The sequence below is a fragment of the Aedes albopictus genome, chromosome 1 (genome assembly GCF_035046485.1).
Source record: "Aedes albopictus strain Foshan chromosome 1, AalbF5, whole genome shotgun sequence".
Lineage (NCBI taxonomy): Eukaryota > Metazoa > Arthropoda > Insecta > Diptera > Culicidae > Aedes > Aedes albopictus.
Genome location: NC_085136.1, coordinates 276,431,876 through 276,450,982, shown reverse-complemented (window position 1 = coordinate 276,450,982; position 19,107 = coordinate 276,431,876). Strand labels below are relative to the sequence as shown.

The 19,107-nt window shown below is 41.4% G+C and overlaps 2 protein-coding genes across 2 annotated transcripts in view; one reads left to right on the top strand and one right to left on the bottom strand.

The window, feature by feature from the left end:
• LOC115259474 (uncharacterized) overlaps positions 1-19,107 on the top strand; it is a 730,118-nt gene that overhangs the window by 120,883 nt on the left and 590,128 nt on the right. The window lies entirely within an intron of this gene.
• Positions 13,661-15,742, bottom strand: LOC134291790 (uncharacterized). Its single transcript, XM_062860010.1, has one exon. It carries the CDS (start codon positions 15,740-15,742, stop codon positions 13,661-13,663), a length of 2,082 nt encoding a protein of 693 aa, XP_062715994.1.

Below are 19,107 nucleotides of genomic sequence, written 5' to 3'. Positions count from 1 at the left end.
CTGTTCGAAGAACCGCTCGAGATACTGTCGATTGCATGATTCAGCAACGTGTACACTGGCAAACGTCAAAACGATCGAACACTAGCGCCTCTGGTGGAAGGATAGTGGAAATTAAATGAAATGTGAATTGATCTTTAAATGCACTTGCCAAGCCATGTTTATGAGTGTTACGTCTGTTTGTCTGTGGACGGAGTCTATGTTGTCGCACAGTAACACACAAATATGAATTTCAATATATGTACAAAAAAGTTTGCATCTAGGATCAAACATCGGACCTCTGAATTGTCAATCCTTCCCAAGTAACGCACTTGTCATATAAAAGTTACAGCAGCAGGTTTTTGTTCCGCTCTTATGTGACAAGCGTGTTACTTGGGATTACTATTAAGCAGCAGAACTATTGCGGTGCAACAATAGCATACGTGCTGAAACATTAATAAATGCTACTTCCTGGTGGCGTTTCCTTGGCCGGTCGCCGTTCGTTTACAAGGAACAAAAAGGATGACAAAAACGTTGGCGGTCGACTATTTATCATTGAGGTTCATCCTCGGGTTCATCGTGGAACCCTTTACCGGCAATGAAAAAGCTAGTCGTCAATGCACTAAGGGCCAGAATCGCAATCTAGCGGAACAAAATTAATTACGCCAAAACGAAGCATTTCCGACACATGGTATCTTCGACAAAGTTGCTTGACATCAGCAGAGGCATCTATTGATAAGAACGTAGTAGTTCGCAACTCGTCCGCATAGGTGGCGCCACCATCTAACTTCTTTGTTTTACGTTCTAGAGACTTGGCGTCTTCGGCAAAGTTGTTCATTTTGGCAAAATAAACAACTCTTTCTCAGACGTCAAAACTCCACAGCCTACTGTTTTCGAGTTATTTTAAAAATAAAATACATTCAATGAAAAACCAGTTTTTTAAGCTTATTTTGACATTTTTACTAGAAACCATGTGAGTTTAAATTTTTTCCCAATGCAAATATGTCAAACCAAACACATTCTATGGAAATATATTCAATATTATCATTAAAAATTTGAAATTAAAATACAGATTCGAAAAAATAGTGTGAATTTCAAGCCTTAATATCTCACAAAGCGCAAAAAATCGCAACTTCAAATTTTCAGCAAATACGAATCAATACTAGGTGAACATACTGTCATAAATTTGGAGAGGTATTTTTTGGTGTTTTTGAGATAATAGCTTTTAAGTAACACCATAAATATAAGTAGTGCCAGCGTGTAACTTTTTACTGTTACACATTAGAGAGTTTATGTCTTCGAGAAAGTTGTTCATTTTGACTAAATAAACAACTGATTCTTAGACGTCAAAATTCCACGGCCTACTGTTTTCGAGTTATTGTGTATTAACTAGATTTTATTGATAAAATTTGTCAATAGAACACATTTTGATGCAATAGTATGAACTATTTTTTATTGTTTTTGATTTTACGATACATAGTAGGTCATGAAAATGTCAGTTTCGTGGAGCTCCAGTTTCACAATCTCTAGAGATTGATCAACGTCCTTTCCATCCAGGAACAAATCCACGAGCTCTCAGCAAGATATTTCGCGCTCTAAAATTTAAAATGATTGACAAAAAAGGTTAAGCTTAAAACATTTGGAAAATAACATGCAAAAAATTAAAAGTTACCTTGAGCCATGCTGACAATAGTATATTGACATTTTCATGACCTACTATGTATCGTAAAAAATTAAAACAATAAAAAATAGTTCATACTATTGCATCAAAATGTGTTTTATTGACAAATTTTTCAATAAAATCTAGTTTATATACAATAATTAGAAAACAGTAGGCCGTGGAATTTTGACGTCTAAGAAACAGTTGTTTAGTTAGTCAAAATGAACAACTTTCCCGAAGACATAAACTCTCTAATGTGCAACAGTAAAAAGTTACACGCTGGCACTACTTATATTTATGGTGTTACTAAAAAGCTATTATCTCAAAAACACCAAAAAAATACCTCTCCAAATTTTTAACAGTATGTTCACCTAGTATTGATTCGTATTTGCTGAAAATTTTAAGTTGCGATTTTTTGCGCTTTGTGAGATATTAAGGCTTGAAATTCACACTATTTTTTCGAATTTGTATTTTAATTTCAAATTTTTAATGATAATATTGAATATATTTCCATAGAATGTGTTTGGTTTGACATATTTGCATTGGGAGAAAATTTAAACTCACATGGTTTCTAGTAAAAATGTCAAAATATGCTTAAAAAACTGGTTTTTCATTGAATGTATTTTATTCTTAAAATAACTCGAAAACAGTAGGCTGTGGAATTTTGACGTCTGAGAGAGTGTTGTTTATTTTGCCAAAATGAACAACTTTGCCGAAAATGCCAAGTCTCTAGGACGTAAAACAAAGAAGTTAGATGGTGGCGCCACCTATGCGGACGATTTGCGAACTACTACGTTCTTAGTAATAGATACCCCTGCTGATGTCAAGCAACTTTGTCGAAGATACCATGTGCCGGAAATGCTTCGTTTTGGAGTAATTAATTTTGTTCCGCTAGATTGCGATTCTGGCCCTTAGTGCAATGTTGTTCTATCGGGATAATGTGATTTTTTTTCTTTGCGCGGCGGTGAAGAGAACGACGATTGTCAACCCTGGTCTGGATTCAAGGTTAGGTATCTTTATTAAAGAGATTTTCAGCCCGAGGCTGGTTCATCTCTTGGAGAATTACCAACTAAACTGGAAGTACCTGAAGGGTACCTTCCAAGTGGTACAGAGTTTACAAAAAATATAAAACTAGGCTGTCAGTCATATTGGACTAAAAAGTCCTTTCTAAAGGCGGTGTTCTTCAAAAGAGTTTTCCACATCGTTAACCATGTGGTAAGCCGGGTCGATTATAGCCATTGGTGTTGTTTTCCTTAAATATCCGTGTCTGGTCCGTATGTCGAGCGTGAGTCGTTTGCTGGATTTCATTGAATAGCCTAGCTTATTTGAGGAAGTTCAGCAGAGTCCTTTCGCATACAGAGTCATTTTGGAGGGCACGACTTGTAGACGTTATGTCATGTTGTATTCGGAGGTTGTACGCGCCGTACGCGTGCAGAGCAAATGAGAACCATTCCGGTGTGGGCCGACGATTATATACCAGCGAGACGTTGGCTGCCAGGCGGTTTCTAGCCATTTGTGCTCCAGATGGGCGGAGCTTGTTGCGCAGCGAAGCGTGCGTTGGCCTACTGCCAACCCGAGAGAAAATTATATATAAGATAACCCATTCATGTATCAGTATCAGTATTAATTAAACCGTCGTCGTAAACGGAGCAAAAGCGTTTTTCTGCAACCAGTGCCGAAAGAGTCGCGAAAGTGGTGGCTAGCCCGATCGGTGCGAGGATCGGCTGGCACTTTCCTTCTTCCTTCCACCCCGAGTCGGTGGAAAGCGTGTGTGTGTGTGTCCCTTTGAGTCGGCGTTGGTTTTCGAGGAGAACGTGTCGCATCCTGTTCGGCGTCGCTGTTCATCGTTTGCTTCCATCAATCGAGGCGTTGTGTGCGGTGGTTGCTGTGGCGGTTGCAGTGCTTTGTCTTGATAGCAGGGGAGTGGATGTCGAGAGTTATTCAGAATCTGGTTATTCGGATTAATTTTCCCTCTTTTCGGCATCCCTCCATACGCGTTGTCGTTGACAAGCAAGCAAGCGGCAACGGCAGTCCCATTCAGAATTCGGCAAAGAGCCATGGTCCTTCGACGGAGAAAACCAGACGCGTTGGTGGCCGTGAGGTAAACGGCTGGCGGCACGACGGAGAGTGTTGGTGATCGTGGCGTGCACGATTGTCAGCATCGAGTGTGGCTGTGGCGTGACGGTCACTGGACGGACAATGGATCCTTCCATTGGTAGCTGCGACGAGTGCGGTTATCGGTGGCTTCCGAGTTCCATCGTACCGCTGGTGGTTGCTGTGGGAGCAGCTGTCGGTGGCTCGATTGCGGGGTAAGTTCAACGAGATTAAGGTAAGTGCAACCTTGTGTAGCGAACCTACCTCCAGTGTGAGAATTGTGTACCCAACAGAGGTGTTCCAAGATTGGGCAGTTACTGATAAAATGTTGTACAGAATTCTGGGTACTGCACGTTTCACAAACTTTGTGGAAATTTCGGCTATCGCCCATATTATGGATACACGCGTGTGGCCGGTTCGAAGACGGTATAAAACCTTCTGCTCTTTCCAGTTTTGTTGATCTTTCCATGCGTTAACCTCTTGCTTGATTTCTCTAAGGAAGAGAGATCTGTCTTGATTCCATTCACTAACCCATGCTCTCCATAAGACATTTTTGATCCACAATCTCACATCGTCTCCTGGAATTGTATTAGAAAAAAGCTCACTCTATCGGCCGATGCTGGCTAGAGCATCGGCGCGCTCGTTACCCAGTATACCGCAGTGACCAGGAACCCACATGAGAGTTACTGGCGTGTTTTTAAAAGACAATACACCGTCTTCGACCTTGCGGCCTCTACAGACTGAACATTACTAACATTTGACAACAGACAACACATATTACACCCAGTGGCCCAGTGGAGAATTTTTCGTTTGACGAAAAGTTTTCCCCGACTAGAGCGGGAATCGAACCCACACTCCGAGGCTTACGAGACACCTAAACGACTGACGCCGCTAACCGCTCGGCCACGAAGCCCACAAGTTTCCGATGTCCAGCTCGGCCTGAATAGCTTGGATAAATGGGTGCTTGTTGGTACTGCTCTTAATGGCTTGTATGGCACTGGCAGAATCGGTGACTATCAGCATAAGGTTTTGGCTAGGCTCTGAAATCGCAATAAGAGTTGCTGCAGCTTCAGCAGAAAATACTGAACACTGATTCGGTAATCGATGCGATATTTCGAAGTTGGCACCATATACGCCGATGCCCACACGATCTAATAGCTTCGAGCCATCAGTATAACGGATTTCGGTGTGTTGATATCTTTTTTGGATTTTCTGAAGAAAGTGTGTTGAACTTGCGTGGGGTTGGAGCTTCTTCGGAAAAGGGATTTCATAGTAAAGTCGATCGATGTTTCTCTGGCCTTCCAGCTTCGAGGACCAATACGGTGGAGTTCAGCCACCGGGGGAAGCGTGGATCCGGCCACAGTATTAAGGGCGTAGTTCGCTTGCTCAGCAAGAAAGCAAACTTTCTCATCATCCTCGGTGTCTGGATCCAAGATAGAGATGTTCAAAATTCTATTTGCAAACTACCTCCTAATTGTTGAATCACCAGGTTGTTTTATAGTCTATACTTTCTGAAGAAAATTGCCAAAGATAACACTTTTCTATCTGCTATGGATTCCAAGCAGCCTAGCATCACCTAGCAGCTAAATCACCAATTTATTGTTTTATCACCAGAATGATCTTGGCTTCCTGTTGAACTTTGCCGAAGACAGTACTATTCTATCTGCTATAGATCCTGAGATAGTGTTTTAAAACTTTACATGGCAATTAGCGCCACCTAACGGTAAATTCACAAACTATATTTTTAATCAGAAGATGACTCTTGACTTCCTGAAGAACTTTGCCGAAGACGACACTTTTCTATCAGCTCTGGATAGCGAGCTAGAGAAGTTTGAAACTTTACATGACAACTAGCGCCACCTAGCGGCGAAATCACCAACTAATTGTTAATTCACTAAATAGCTCTTGACTTCCTGTAGAATTTTGCCGAAGACGACACTTTTCTATCTGCTCTGAATAGCGAGTCAGAGAAGTTTAAAATTTTACTTGACAAATAGCGCAACCTAGCGGTGAAATCACAAACTAAATGTTATTTGATTAGATAGCTCTTGACTTCCTGAAGAACTTTGCCGAAGACAACACTTTTCTATCTACTCTGGGTCGCTTGCTAGAGAAGTTTGAAACTTTACTTGACCTAGCGGTGATATCACCAACTTGATATACCACTTTTCTATCTGATCTGGATCGCGCACGTATGTGGCAGCCCTAATCCCACCTAATGCATCTGGCAGGAGCCAACATCTATCGTGTATCCACAATGGATTCCTTTGTGGATACACAAATGTTTACATACAAGATGTTGGATTCTTAAAAATGGCGGCCTCGCACCCTGGTGGGATCGCGAGCTATAAAGGTTTGAAACTTTACTTGACAACTAGCGTCACCTAGCAGCGAAATTACAAACTAAATGTTAAGTTATTAGATAGCTCTTGACTTCCTGAAGAACTTAGCCGAAGACGATACTTTTCTATTTGCTCTGGATTGCGAGCTAAAGAAGTTTGAAATTTTACTTAACAACTAGTGGCACGTAGCGGCGAAATCACCAACTAAATGTTGAATCGTCAGATAGGATTTTACTTCCTGAAAAACTCTGACGAAGACGGCACTTTCCTATCTGATCTGGATCGCGAGCTAGAGAAGTTTGAAACTTTACTTGACAACTAGCACCACCTAGCGGCGAAATCACAAACTAATTGGTTAACCACCAGATTGTTCTTGACCTACTGAACAACTTTGCCGAAGACAGCATTGTTCCAAATCAAGTAGATCTTGAGATATCGCAAGCGATAACTTATGAGTGCTTCTACTGGCGAGTGAACATAAGCAACCACTTCTACATAGCGCCTCTATCGGCCAAATTGCCAACTAATTGGATGTTCGCATTGTGTGGTAGATCTATTCTAGTACTACAACTTTGCCAAAGAAAGTATGGTGCTATCTTGTAATACTCCTGATATATTCGCTCACACCCCCAATTAGGCGAAATCCCATAAGCTCTAGGATTCCTACAACACGGATTCCTACTGCACCCCCGAACTAATCGTGTAGTAGGAGTCTAGACTGTATTGCGTTCTTCATGGGATAGCCTGTGGTCCAGCCTCCAGCCAACAAATTTGTCGAAGACACCACCTACTTAAATTATCACGTTTTTGAGATACACACATATACGTTTGTACTTTTGCATCCAGTTTGTATGCACACTAGCGCCGCCTGTAGGTTGAATTCCTACTTACTTGGTTCGTCGCTGGATAGCCCGTGGCTCAGCCAACAACTTTGTCGAAGACACCACACAGTTAAATTATCACGTTATTGAGATACACGCATATACGTTAATACTTTTGCATGCAGTTTGTATGCACACTAGCGCCGCCCAGCGATGGATTTGCCAATGATTTAGTTCATCACTGGACAGCTCTTGACCATGCCAACAACTTTGCCGAAGATACCAAGTTTTTATAAAGCAATATCGCAAGAGTATTTACAATCCTAACTATCTCATTTTTATCAGGTACTTGCGTCTCCATCCAGCGACGGGTGGTGACGCCGCAGATGGCTGTTACCACCCTCTTCAACACGCAAAACGTGCAGTGATGCCAATTAAAGAAGTTAGAAATCATGCGAATAAAATGTCCATTGTTTCGAAATTTAATAACGCCCTTATCTTAAGTGCAACTTAAAAGTTGTCTTCTAACAAAATGTTCCCTAATATATGCACTAAATCTTCAGGGGGGAGCGGATTTTTAGAGTTGCTTTAATGTGCCTTTTTCTTCAAAAGTTTGAAAAGTTGGATTTCCCCATACTGAAAAATTAAAATTCCCATATAAAACTTCAAGTCGATTGCGGACTAGCTTACCGATTTTTTAGAATTTTTAAATTTTGCAGGGCTTCATTTGGGTCCATTTGCAACCATTTGTGACTATTCGGGATTGTGTATTCGCAATTTTGCAAAAATCGACACGGCCTAATGGCCATACGAAATAATCTATAAAATTCAGATTGGGTGAAGTACGGACTCATTTTATTTTGATCTTTAAAATTGCTAAAATTGCCGCTGTACCTGTTTTAATGATTTTTGTTTTGTCAAAAAGCAAGGCTGCGTTATATCTCAGTTTAATTCATCATTATCTTTTCCAAAACTTGATTATATCTCTATTATGGCAAATTTTAACCAAAATTGGCTTTATATAATGTATTTATGCCTTTTTCATAGATTTAAGTACATTTTGACTAAACTTGCAAATTTATCACCATATCATCACTGAAATAGCAGTGTAAAGCCTTTGTCTATTAATTTAGTTATCCTAATTTAGTATAGTAAGATGTAAACTCAAAAGTCAACGTTTTAGACTTCTGTAGCTTGAGCAACTTATCGAAAATTATTCCAGCGTGCCGGAGCTAAGAAACTTTAGATACATCTAAGGCTTATGAAAAAAAGTAGAAAAAGACTTTATTCAAAACCATCAGTGTTATATGACCTTTCAATAAATACATTTACTTTGAAAATCTGAATTACAGATGTGAAATTAATTCAAGTTATATGGTGTATCCGAACTTATTGAACACCGTGTACTTCCCCGGATGTGTGGATATTACATCTTCGGATGAACCTGATGTTTTTTCTTGTAGTTATGATTCTTTAGCTTCGGCTCGCAGTATCATAAATATAGAATCAATTGCATGGGCACTAAATAGCTTTGCTCCTTTCAAATCTCCAGGGGCAGATGGGATTTATCCTATGTTGCTTCAGAAGGGATTTGATTATTTCAAACATGTTTTGAAAAAAAAAACTACTTGTTTGCAGTTTTGCTACAGGGAATATTCCCAAATCCTGGTGATATATTACTGTAAAGTTTATTCCGAAAGTGGGTCGTGCGTCGTATGAAGTAGCAAAGAGTTTCAGACCTATTAGTTTGACCTCTTTTCTTCTGAAATGCTTAGAACGCATTGTCGATCATCACATCCGTGATGTTCATCTCGCCATGTATACCAACATGCTGACGAATCTGGTAAATCCACTGTGACTCTTTTACACAAAGTTGTTTACGATATCGAGAAGGCATTCGCTTGGGTGTTTTCTTAGATATCGAGGGTGCCTTTGACAACGTGCCTTTCGATGCCATATTGGAAGCCGCACGGAGTCATGGTATATCTCCAATGACTTCCAATTGGATTCATCACATGCTCAAAAACCGACATCTCTTCTCGACATTGCGTCAAGTGGCGATTAGGAAAATGAGTATTTGTGGATGTTTGTGGAGGAGTCTTATCACCACTTTTGTAGTATCTCGTAGCAGATACGCTATTGAGGCCAGTGTTGGTAAAATCACACTCAAAGCAGACTCATGAACCGCTCCTGCGTGAGCAAACTCGCGCGTGATTTTGAATCATTTTCTCACGCACGAGACTTTCATGCAAAATTTCGCTCTCACGAGTCAAGCGCCGAAATCTCGTTTGCTTGTAAAACGAATCCAAATTAATTTTAACGGCATTCAATGTCATTGTACGCTAGATTTGCTTTTGTTCTACCATATAATCCTTAAAAAATTGATGTAAATAATAAGAACACCAAGAAATGAAGCAATGAGTGAAATCGCGAGTCAACTCATGCATGAGTTTTTCGGAGGTGAGTTTGGTGAGTCAAGAATCGTGCGTGAAACAACTCAACCATGAGATTTGACAATTTGAGTTTTTACCAACACTGATTGAGGCAACTCAATAATAGCGGTTTTCCTACTTATGGTTTTGCCGACGACTACCTAACATTGTTAGTCGGTATGAGCATCAGCACCCTTTTCGACCTGATGCAAAACGCTCTTCAGGTAGTTGAGGGTTGGTGTCGCCAATATGGCCTTTCGGTAAATCCGAGTAAAACATCTATTGTTCTTTTCACGGAAAGGCGAAACCGTAATGGCGTTCGACCTTTGCGTTTCTTTGATTCTGAAATCAATGTGACTGAACAGGTAAAGTACGTTGGAGTCATTCTTGATTCCAAGCTTTCCTGGACACCTCATATTGAGTTCAGAATCAAGAAAGCTTGTATGGCCTTCGGGCAATGCCAGCGAACCTTTGGTACAACTTGGGGTCTAAAGCCCAAGTATATCAAATGGATTTACACAACTGTTTTTCGACCAATATTGGCCTATGGATGTCTTGTGTGGTGGCAAAAGGGCGAAAATCACGCCATCTCCAAAGGATATGCTTAATGGCGATGTCTGGAGCGTTCTCTTCAACTCCCACGGCAGCGCTCGAAGTTCTCTTTGACTTTACTAGAGGAAACTTCTGTGAACCGCAGTTCAACACACACCTCGTTGTCTCCTCTTTTGGTGAATTGGGACAAAGTTGTCCTTGCTCCAAGTGATCTAACAATTGCTTGTAGGGTCTTGTACCATTTGGGCAGGTGTACCTATTTTGGGCACTTGCTACTATAACTAACTAAGTCAAGAGAGAGAGAGAGAGAGAGAGAGAGAGAGAGAGAGACAATTTTTGATAGAGTTAGGCACGTACAGTATCTAACTCTGTATGAAAATTCGAATCAATCGGTTTGAAATTGACTTAGTTATAGCGGCAAGTGCCCAAAATAGGTACACCTGCCCAAATGGTACAAGACCCTAATTTCCCATATAGGACATTTTCCACGAAATTCCCTTCCCGGGAAGAGTGGACATCTGGACATCTGGAGAGAAGTATTTCAGACGGCATCGTATGTTACACTGATGGCTCCCTTCTCAAAGGTCGAGCAGGTACTGGTGTTTATTCTCGTGAGCTAAGGCTGCACCAGTCTTACTCACTGATGATACACTTTACCGTATTTCAGGCCGAAATGCTCTTATGTGCGGAGTGCAATCACCGCTTCAGCAGCACGTAATGGGCAAAGTAATATACTTCTGTTCAGATAGTCAGGTTGCTTTGCCAGTGCTTTAGGCTTCGGCCAACTCCAGGTCGAAGATAGCTTGTCGAACTCAAATCGAGGTGCTGAATTTAGCAAACGTTGTTCACCTTGTATGGGTACCTGGTCATTCTTCCATTGCTGGAAATGAATTGGCCGATGAGTTAGCTCGCACTGGAGCAACACATGACTTAATTGGCCCTGAGCCAGCTATTCCGGTATTCAAGTGTTGGGTGAAGCTTCAGATTGACACCTGGGCTGCCACTCAGGGGTAGCGAAGTATCTAACAAATCTGTCAAAGCAAAATTGCAGCATGCTGGTCAAAGCACTGACTGGCCACTGCCAACTTAGCTATCTCATGGCGAATATTTAGCAAGCTGATTCATTTGCATGTGATAGCTGTGAATCCGATTATGGAACTTCGTATTATTTGATATGTAACTGTCCAGTTTTTGCGCAACTGCGTTTCCGAATATTCGGTAAACACTTATTAAGTAAAACTGACTTCAGAAACCTGAATCTTCAGGACCTTCTGTTGTTCTTGACCCGCTGTGGTAAAGAGCCATAGGCTCTCTTCAGGCTCTATGCGTTATCACAGTGCTCTTTTCAGGGCGCTGTTTGAACCCATTGTGGTACGCTTATGCGTGTATGACGATCCTATTCCCTTACCTGTCCTTTCCCCTGTCCCATCCTTTTTTCCTTCCCTTCTCCCTTAGGTAAATGATGAATAGGCTCGTGTTCATGGCGGTGGCACAAATTTCCCAAATGGAGGAGATCGTGCCTCTGGAGCCGACCTACTGATACCTACTGATACCTGCATAACCCTAACGCTGTCAATAGTCCTACTAATATACCGCACATCAACACCGATCAAAAGAGGAATCGTCAATCAAAACAACGAGCACCGAAGTTTAATTTTTATGTCCACTTCGGGACCGTTAAGAATTGCCAAGGTTGCACATAAGGTACACCGGGGCAAATTGAATCGGATGGAGCAAGATAAAACGCGAAGTTTTGAAAAAGGTTTCAATAAAATTTGGAAATTTGTCCTTCGCTGAAAGACAAATTGAATAAAAAACTATGTGTTATGGCAATCAAATTGTTTATTACACTAGTTTACAAAATAAAACGAAAGTCGTGAACTTTCGTCAAAGATCAAAATTTTTGAAGCACAATTTAGTACTGATTTCGAAGAATGAAGATAAATTTAAAAGCAGTGTTTTTCTCACACAGCACGCATGGCATGCTGGATATTAATTGCTCCTTTCATGCCCACTATTCTCTCACCATTGTACTTTTGAAAAATCAATGGTGGAAGTTTCCAAAAACAGGAACCGCATTCTAGACCGCCCGATTGGTAGGTAGGTAACCGATTGTCCATATTACGACGGTTTAAAACCGAACGAACTCAATCTATACCGACACTTCCGCATGACATTTTTGAGTTTAGCAAAGCCATCTTGACTAGGAAAGCTTGATCGATCGAACTCTTGAAAAAGGTCCGGTACGTACCGAAATGTCACGAAACATCATAAACTAGTGTTTTCGATACCTCCTAAAGACTGCAAAGCCAACATTCCGGAGCGAAATCCTCCCAATCGTATCCCAAACAAGTTCGAGAGAACTACACTCCCGATCAAAAGTTTGGGGTCACCCCCTCAAAAACATGTCATTTTTTTCAGGCCCATTTCTTCGCTAATTTGCGTCCATTTTCAAAACTTCTTCTTCTTCTTCTTCTTCTTCTTGGCGTAACGTCCTCACTGGGACAAAGCCTGCTTCTCAGCTTAGTGTTCTATGAGCACTTCCACAGTTATTAACTGAGAGCTTCCTCTGCCAATGACCATTTTGCATGTGTATATCGTGTGGCAGGCACGAAGATACTCTATGCCCAAGGAAGTCAAGGAAATTTCCTTTACGAAAAGATCCTGGACCGACCGGGAATCGAACCCAAAAACTTCTTCTTCTTCTTCTTCTTCTTATTTATGGCTCTACGTCCCCACTAGGACTTGGCCTGCCTTACTTCAAAATTAGTGTTCTTTGAGCACTTCCACAGTTATTATTTGAAGGGCATTCTTTGCCTGCCATTGCATGAATTTGTATATTGTGAAGCAAGGGCAATGATACACCATGCCCAAGGAGTCGAGCAAATTTTCCCGAACGGAGCGGGAATCGAACCAGCCGTCTCCGGATTGGCGATCCATAGCCATAACCACTAGGCTAACTGGAGACCCCTTTCAATTTGTATTTTTTTTTTCAATTGCTGAGAAATCTCTCAAAGAATTCCTGAGAAAACCCTGAAAAATATCCTGGACAAATCCCTGAAATACTTCCTGATCAAATATGGAAAAAATCTGTAATAACTTGGACTTCTCTCAAGAACTTCCAGAAAAAGTTCTTAAGGAACTCCAGGAGGTATTTCTGAAAGAATTCATTGAAAAATCTTTCTAGGAACTCTCGGAGGTATTTCAGAAGAAGTAGCTGAAGGAGCTTCTGCTGAATTCCACGAAAGAGTTTTTGGAAAAATCCCTGATTGAGTTTCTGGAGATGCCCTTTAAGGAATTTGAGAATAAATTCCTGGAAGAATCCCTGAAAGAGTTCCTATAGAAGGCGTTTCTGAAGAAATCCTCAAGGAGTCTTCGAAGGAGTTCCTAGAACAATTCCAGAAGAAATTCCTTAAAGAATACCTGGGAAAATCCCTGCAGATATTTATGGAGGAACCACACAAAACTTCTAGAGGATTTCTTGTTTTTGGAGGAATCCCTGCACAAGTTTCTGAAGGAAGGTCTGAAGCAGTTCCTGAAGGAATCACAAACAATTTGTTGATTGTGCTAACGTAAGAACATTCACGATCACAAAATACGCGAACACGAGACGGAACACAACACTTATCGTTCTTACTAATTAAAAGGAACTTTAAAAATTACCTTTTTGGTCGACCGGTTTCGGGCTCGAAGTTGCCCATCTACGGGACGATGTCCGACTGATTATTTACACACAAACACATTTTCATACTGCGCACAGTATACGTCAGGGGGAGGTGGTTGTTATTGTTGTTGTTTTATCCGTTCCGTCAAGTGGAAGAGCGGCGAGGTTATTGGAGGATCATCCTCATTCATTAGAGGACGATCGGATGTAGCAATGAACATTGATTCCCATGCGTTTAATTGGGAGGCTTTTCGGACGTTTTTTATTAGTTTCGCTTCTGGCCAATTGATGTTGTGGTTTTGGGCCGTGGAGTGCGCCGCTACACTAGAATCGTTAGCTCGTTCATTGTCCACTGCATTCTTATGCTCACGCAAACGAACTCTGAATTTTCGGCGGGTTTGGCCTATATATACCGCAGGACAGTCTTGGCATGGAATTTCATATATACCGGATTTTTCCCCAGATGCTACTCTGTCCTTAAGGTTGCACAAGTGGTCCTTCAAAGTGTTTCCACTTTTGTATACCACGTGAAAACCGTGGCTTTTCAAGACAGCTTGAACTGGGTTCGTCAATTTGGGGTAAAACGGAAGGCTTATCCTCTGGGCTTCTTCTTTCTCCGGACGAAGGGTTGTTGCATCCAGTCTGTGCTTTTTTCTTTGATGTTTACGAAGGATTTTGTCCACGAACTCCTTTCCATATCCGTTCACCACTGCAGCATTATGGATTTTATCCCTTTCCGCTACGAAATCGTCCTTTTCCATCGGAATACTGAAGAGGCGATGAACCATGGAATGGAAAGCTGCTTGTTTTTGAGCGCCATAATGGTTTGAATCAGACGTAATGTAGCGGTCCGTGGAAGTAGGTTTACGGTAGATTCCGAACTTTAATTTGTTGTCCGCTGTTCTTGAGACCAACAGGTCTAAAAAGGGTAGTTGCCCGTCATTTTCCTTTTCTACCGTAAACTGAATTGTCGCATGCCGTGAATTGAGCAACTCCAACGTTTGCTGAAGATATCGCTCTTTAATAACAGCAAAAATATCATCCACATAGCGTCTCCAGACTCGGGGAAATATTTTTTCTTTAGACAGATCCGCTTCCAGGTCGCTCATAAACACGTCCGCCAGCAGTGGTGACAGTTTGTTACCCATGCTAAGACCGAATGTTTGTTTGTAGAACTTCCCTCTAAACGAGAAGAAGCTCTGGTTCATGCAAACATTCGCAATCAACAGGTACGCTTGAATTTGGTTGGGTGGTACACGATTCCGTTCCAAGTGTCTTCTTAAACTTTGTAAGGCTCCCTGGACTGGTACGTTTGGAAATAACGCCGTAACATCAAACGATACCAGAATTTCGCCTCGGCGTAACTCGACCTCTTTTAGTTGTTCAGCAAACTCCACGGAATTTTTAACACTTTTACCGTGAGAAATCGGGTATTTCCTCAATTCTTCAACCATCCACGCAGCCATTTTTTCAGTGGGAGCACAAATGTTTGACGAAATCGGTCGCATGGCTAACGGATTCTTATGGATTTTTGGTAGGCAGTACAGTGAAGGCACTTTTGGATTGGGGACGTGAAAACGTCGTTCGAGTTTCTCTTCACCCATCAAACGTGCGACATTATGACGGACTGAATTTGCTTCTTCAACCATCCCATTGAGTGGATCCTTGGGCTTTCCGTTCTTGTACTTGTTCTCTTCGTACGGACCTGAGTTAATCATCTCAAAAACGCGATTATCATAATCCGTTTTATCCATGATTACCACGGCGTTTCCTTTGTCTGCGCGGGAATAGATCACATCTCTCGCTTTGAGCTGACGTATTACGCACCATGTATCAAAACTCATGCGCTCCGCTTTATCACCGTCAAGCGTAGCGGTCGATATACTTTGCTGTACATCATGACGAATGACTGACTTCAACGTGGAGCTATTGTACTGGATGCCACTCTCGATGTTGTTTACGATGTCGGGAAGCGGTGCACACGAAGGAGAAACGGCAAAATTCAAACCCTTATTCAACAGATTTAGTTCTGCTTGTGTAAGGCTAGCGGACGACAGGTTGACGACAAAGTTGTCAATGATTTGCGGAGATCGTTTCACATGTTTCGGTTTTTGTTGGTGTGCGAGAGCCAGCAGCTTTTTCCGATGCCTTTGCTTCGTGGTTTTAACTCGTTTGTGCAGGTTGTTGAATATTGTGCGCATCGCTATTTGCCAACACGCAATCTTCTCTTTACTACACTGACGCACAACACACTCAACAGCGGTATGGTATAAATCTTGCTTCAGCAGCTGTAGATGTAATGCATACAGCTTTTCTTCTACTATTGACAGCGCCTTATGTTTACACTTAATTTCTTCCGCTAGCCAAATTCTTCTAGCACTTTTGGCTGCCTTTTCACTGGATTCACTGCTTATGGATGGTTTAATGTGAATAAACTTAGGTATCAACCCTTTTCTTCGGCACCGTGTGAGGAATTGGATATCCAACAATAACACTCTTTTCTTCATAATCATTCATTACGTCTGATTCAAACCATTATGGCGCTCAAAAACAAGCAGCTTTCCATTCCATGGTTCATCGCCTCTTCAGTATTCCGATGGAAAAGGACGATTTCGTAGCGGAAAGGGATAAAATCCATAATGCTGCAGTGGTGAACGGATATGGAAAGGAGTTCGTGGACAAAATCCTTCGTAAACATCAAAGAAAAAAGCACAGACTGGATGCAACAACCCTTCGTCCGGAGAAAGAAGAAGCCCAGAGGATAAGCCTTCCGTTTTACCCCAAATTGACGAACCCAGTTCAAGCTGTCTTGAAAAGCCACGGTTTTCACGTGGTATACAAAAGTGGAAACACTTTGAAGGACCACTTGTGCAACCTTAAGGACAGAGTAGCATCTGGGGAAAAATCCGGTATATATGAAATTCCATGCCAAGACTGTCCTGCGGTATATATAGGCCAAACCCGCCGAAAATTCAGAGTTCGTTTGCGTGAGCATAAGAATGCAGTGGACAATGAACGAGCTAACGATTCTAGTGTAGCGGCGCACTCCACGGCCCAAAACCACAACATCAATTGGCCAGAAGCGAAACTAATAAAAAACGTCCGAAAAGCCTCCCAATTAAACGCATGGGAATCAATGTTCATTGCTACATCCGATCGTCCTCTAATGAATGAGGATGATCCTCCAATAACCTCGCCGCTCTTCCACTTGACGGAACGGATAAAACAACAACAATAACAACCACCTCCCCCTGACGTATACTGTGCGCAGTATGAAAATGTGTTTGTGTGTAAATAATCAGTCGGACATCGTCCCGTAGATGGGCAACTTCGAGCCCGAAACCGGTCGACCAAAAAGGTAATTTTTAAAGTTCCTTTTAATTAGTAAGAACGATAAGTGTTGTGTTCCGTCTCGTGTTCGCGTATTTTGTGATCCTGAAGGAATCCCTAAAGAGTTCATGTATGTCTTCCTGAAGGAATTTCTGGATTTCCATGAAGCAGTTCCTGGAAAAAAATCCTGAATTAGTTTCTGGAGAAATCCCTAGAGTAACTATTTCCAAGAGTTAAGGAATTGCAAGAGAAATCCATGAAGGAGTTCCAGGATGAATCTTCAAATGAATACCTAAAGAAATCTATTATGGAGCAATTTCAGGAGAAATCCATGAAACAATTCTAGGAGGAATCACTGAAGAAGTTCTTAGAAAAAATCTTTTCGGCAATTACAGGAGCAATTTCTCCAGTAATTTCAGGAGAAATCTCTCAAACAATTAAAAAAATGTTTGAAGGATTCATAGAGGAAATTCCTGAGAAAAATCCTGAAAACATCCTGGACAAATCTCTGAAATACTTCCTGATAAATCCCTGAAGAAACTTATGAAGAAATCTGTATCTGGAGGTTTCAATTCTCGAAAAAAATCTTAAGGAGCTCCATAAGGAATTTCTGAAAGAATTCTTTGAAAAATGCCTCAAGGAATTCTTGGAGGAATTTCAGAAGAAGTCGCTGAAGGAGCTTCTGCAAAAATCCACGAAAGAGTTTTTGGAAAAATCCCCGAAGGAATTTCTGGAGATCTTCTTCTTCTTCTTGGCGTAACGTCCTCACTGGGACAAAGCCTGCTTCTCAGCTTAGTGTTCTATGAGCACTTGCACAGTTATTAACTGAGAGCTTCCTCTGCACATGACCATTTTGCATGTGTATATCGTGTGGCAGGCACGAAGATACTCTATGCCCAAGGAAGTCAAGGAAATTTCCTTTACGAAAAGATCCTGGACCGACCGGGAATCGAACCCGTCACCCTCAGCATGGTCATGCTGAATACCCGTGCGTTTACCGCCTCGGCTATATGGGCCCTTAATTTCTGGAGATATCTTTAAAGGAATTTGAGAAGAATTTCCTGGAAGAATCCCTGAAAGAGTTCCCATAGAAGGCGTTTCTGGAGGAATCCTTCAAGGAGTCCTTGAAGAATTTCCTAGAAAAATCTCCAACAATTCTAGAAGAATTTCCTTAAAGAGTACCTGGGGAAATCCCTGAAGATATTTTTGGAGGCACCACACAAAACATCTAGAGTGATCCTTGAATGAACTCTAAGGGTACCCCTGACGGGTTTTCAAGAGGAATTCCTGAAGAAAGTTCTGACATATTTCAAGAAGAAATTCCTGGAAATATCCATGAAGAGTTTCCTGGATGAAACAATGAAGAAACTCCTGAAGAAATCCCTTAAGGAATTCCTGGAGGAATTTCTCGGGGAATTACCGAAGAAACCATTCAGGGAACTTCAGTAGAAATCCATTTAAGAATTCCAGTAGGAATCCCTGAATGTATTTTTGGAGGTATCTCTGAAGCAGTTCCTGAAAGAATTCCTGAAAAGTTCATGTATGTGTTCCTGAAGGAATTCCTGGATTATCATGAAGCAGTTCCTGGAAAAAAAACCCTGAATAAGTTTCTAGAGAAACCCCTGAAGGAGTTTCTAGAGAAATCTAGAGTAAAGGAATTATTCCCAAGAGTTAAGGAATTGCAAGAGAAATCCATAAAGGAGTTCCAGATGGCATCTTCAAATGAATACCTAAAGAAATCTTTTATGCAGCGATTTCAGGAGAAATTCACGAAGAAATTCTATGAGGAATCCCTGAAGGAGTTCTAAGAAAAATCTTTTCGGCAATTACAGGAGTAATTTCGAACCCGAAGTGGTTGTGGAGATGCAGGGGTACTCGCGGTACTCTTGTAGCAACAATCATCACACCCTAATATTCCCTTTCCTTCTCAACTATCTGTGGGGACACTGCCGGTGCCGTTATTGGTAAACGATGCCCTGCAAACATTACCCTTTGAGAATAAGTGGTGTGGCCCAACCCTTATTGGATCTGAGTGGTATTCGTTCAAGATGATCAATAACGGAGAATCCAATGAATGACCAATGCAATGAACGGCCAGTTTCAGCTAGACAACTTATACCTAAATGACATCCTATGTAAATTAAAATAAAAAACCTTCACATGAAATTTGAGAGTTATCGAATGGGAAAAATCCACAACTTTCATAAATTTTCAATAAAAAGTTCTGATAACTCTG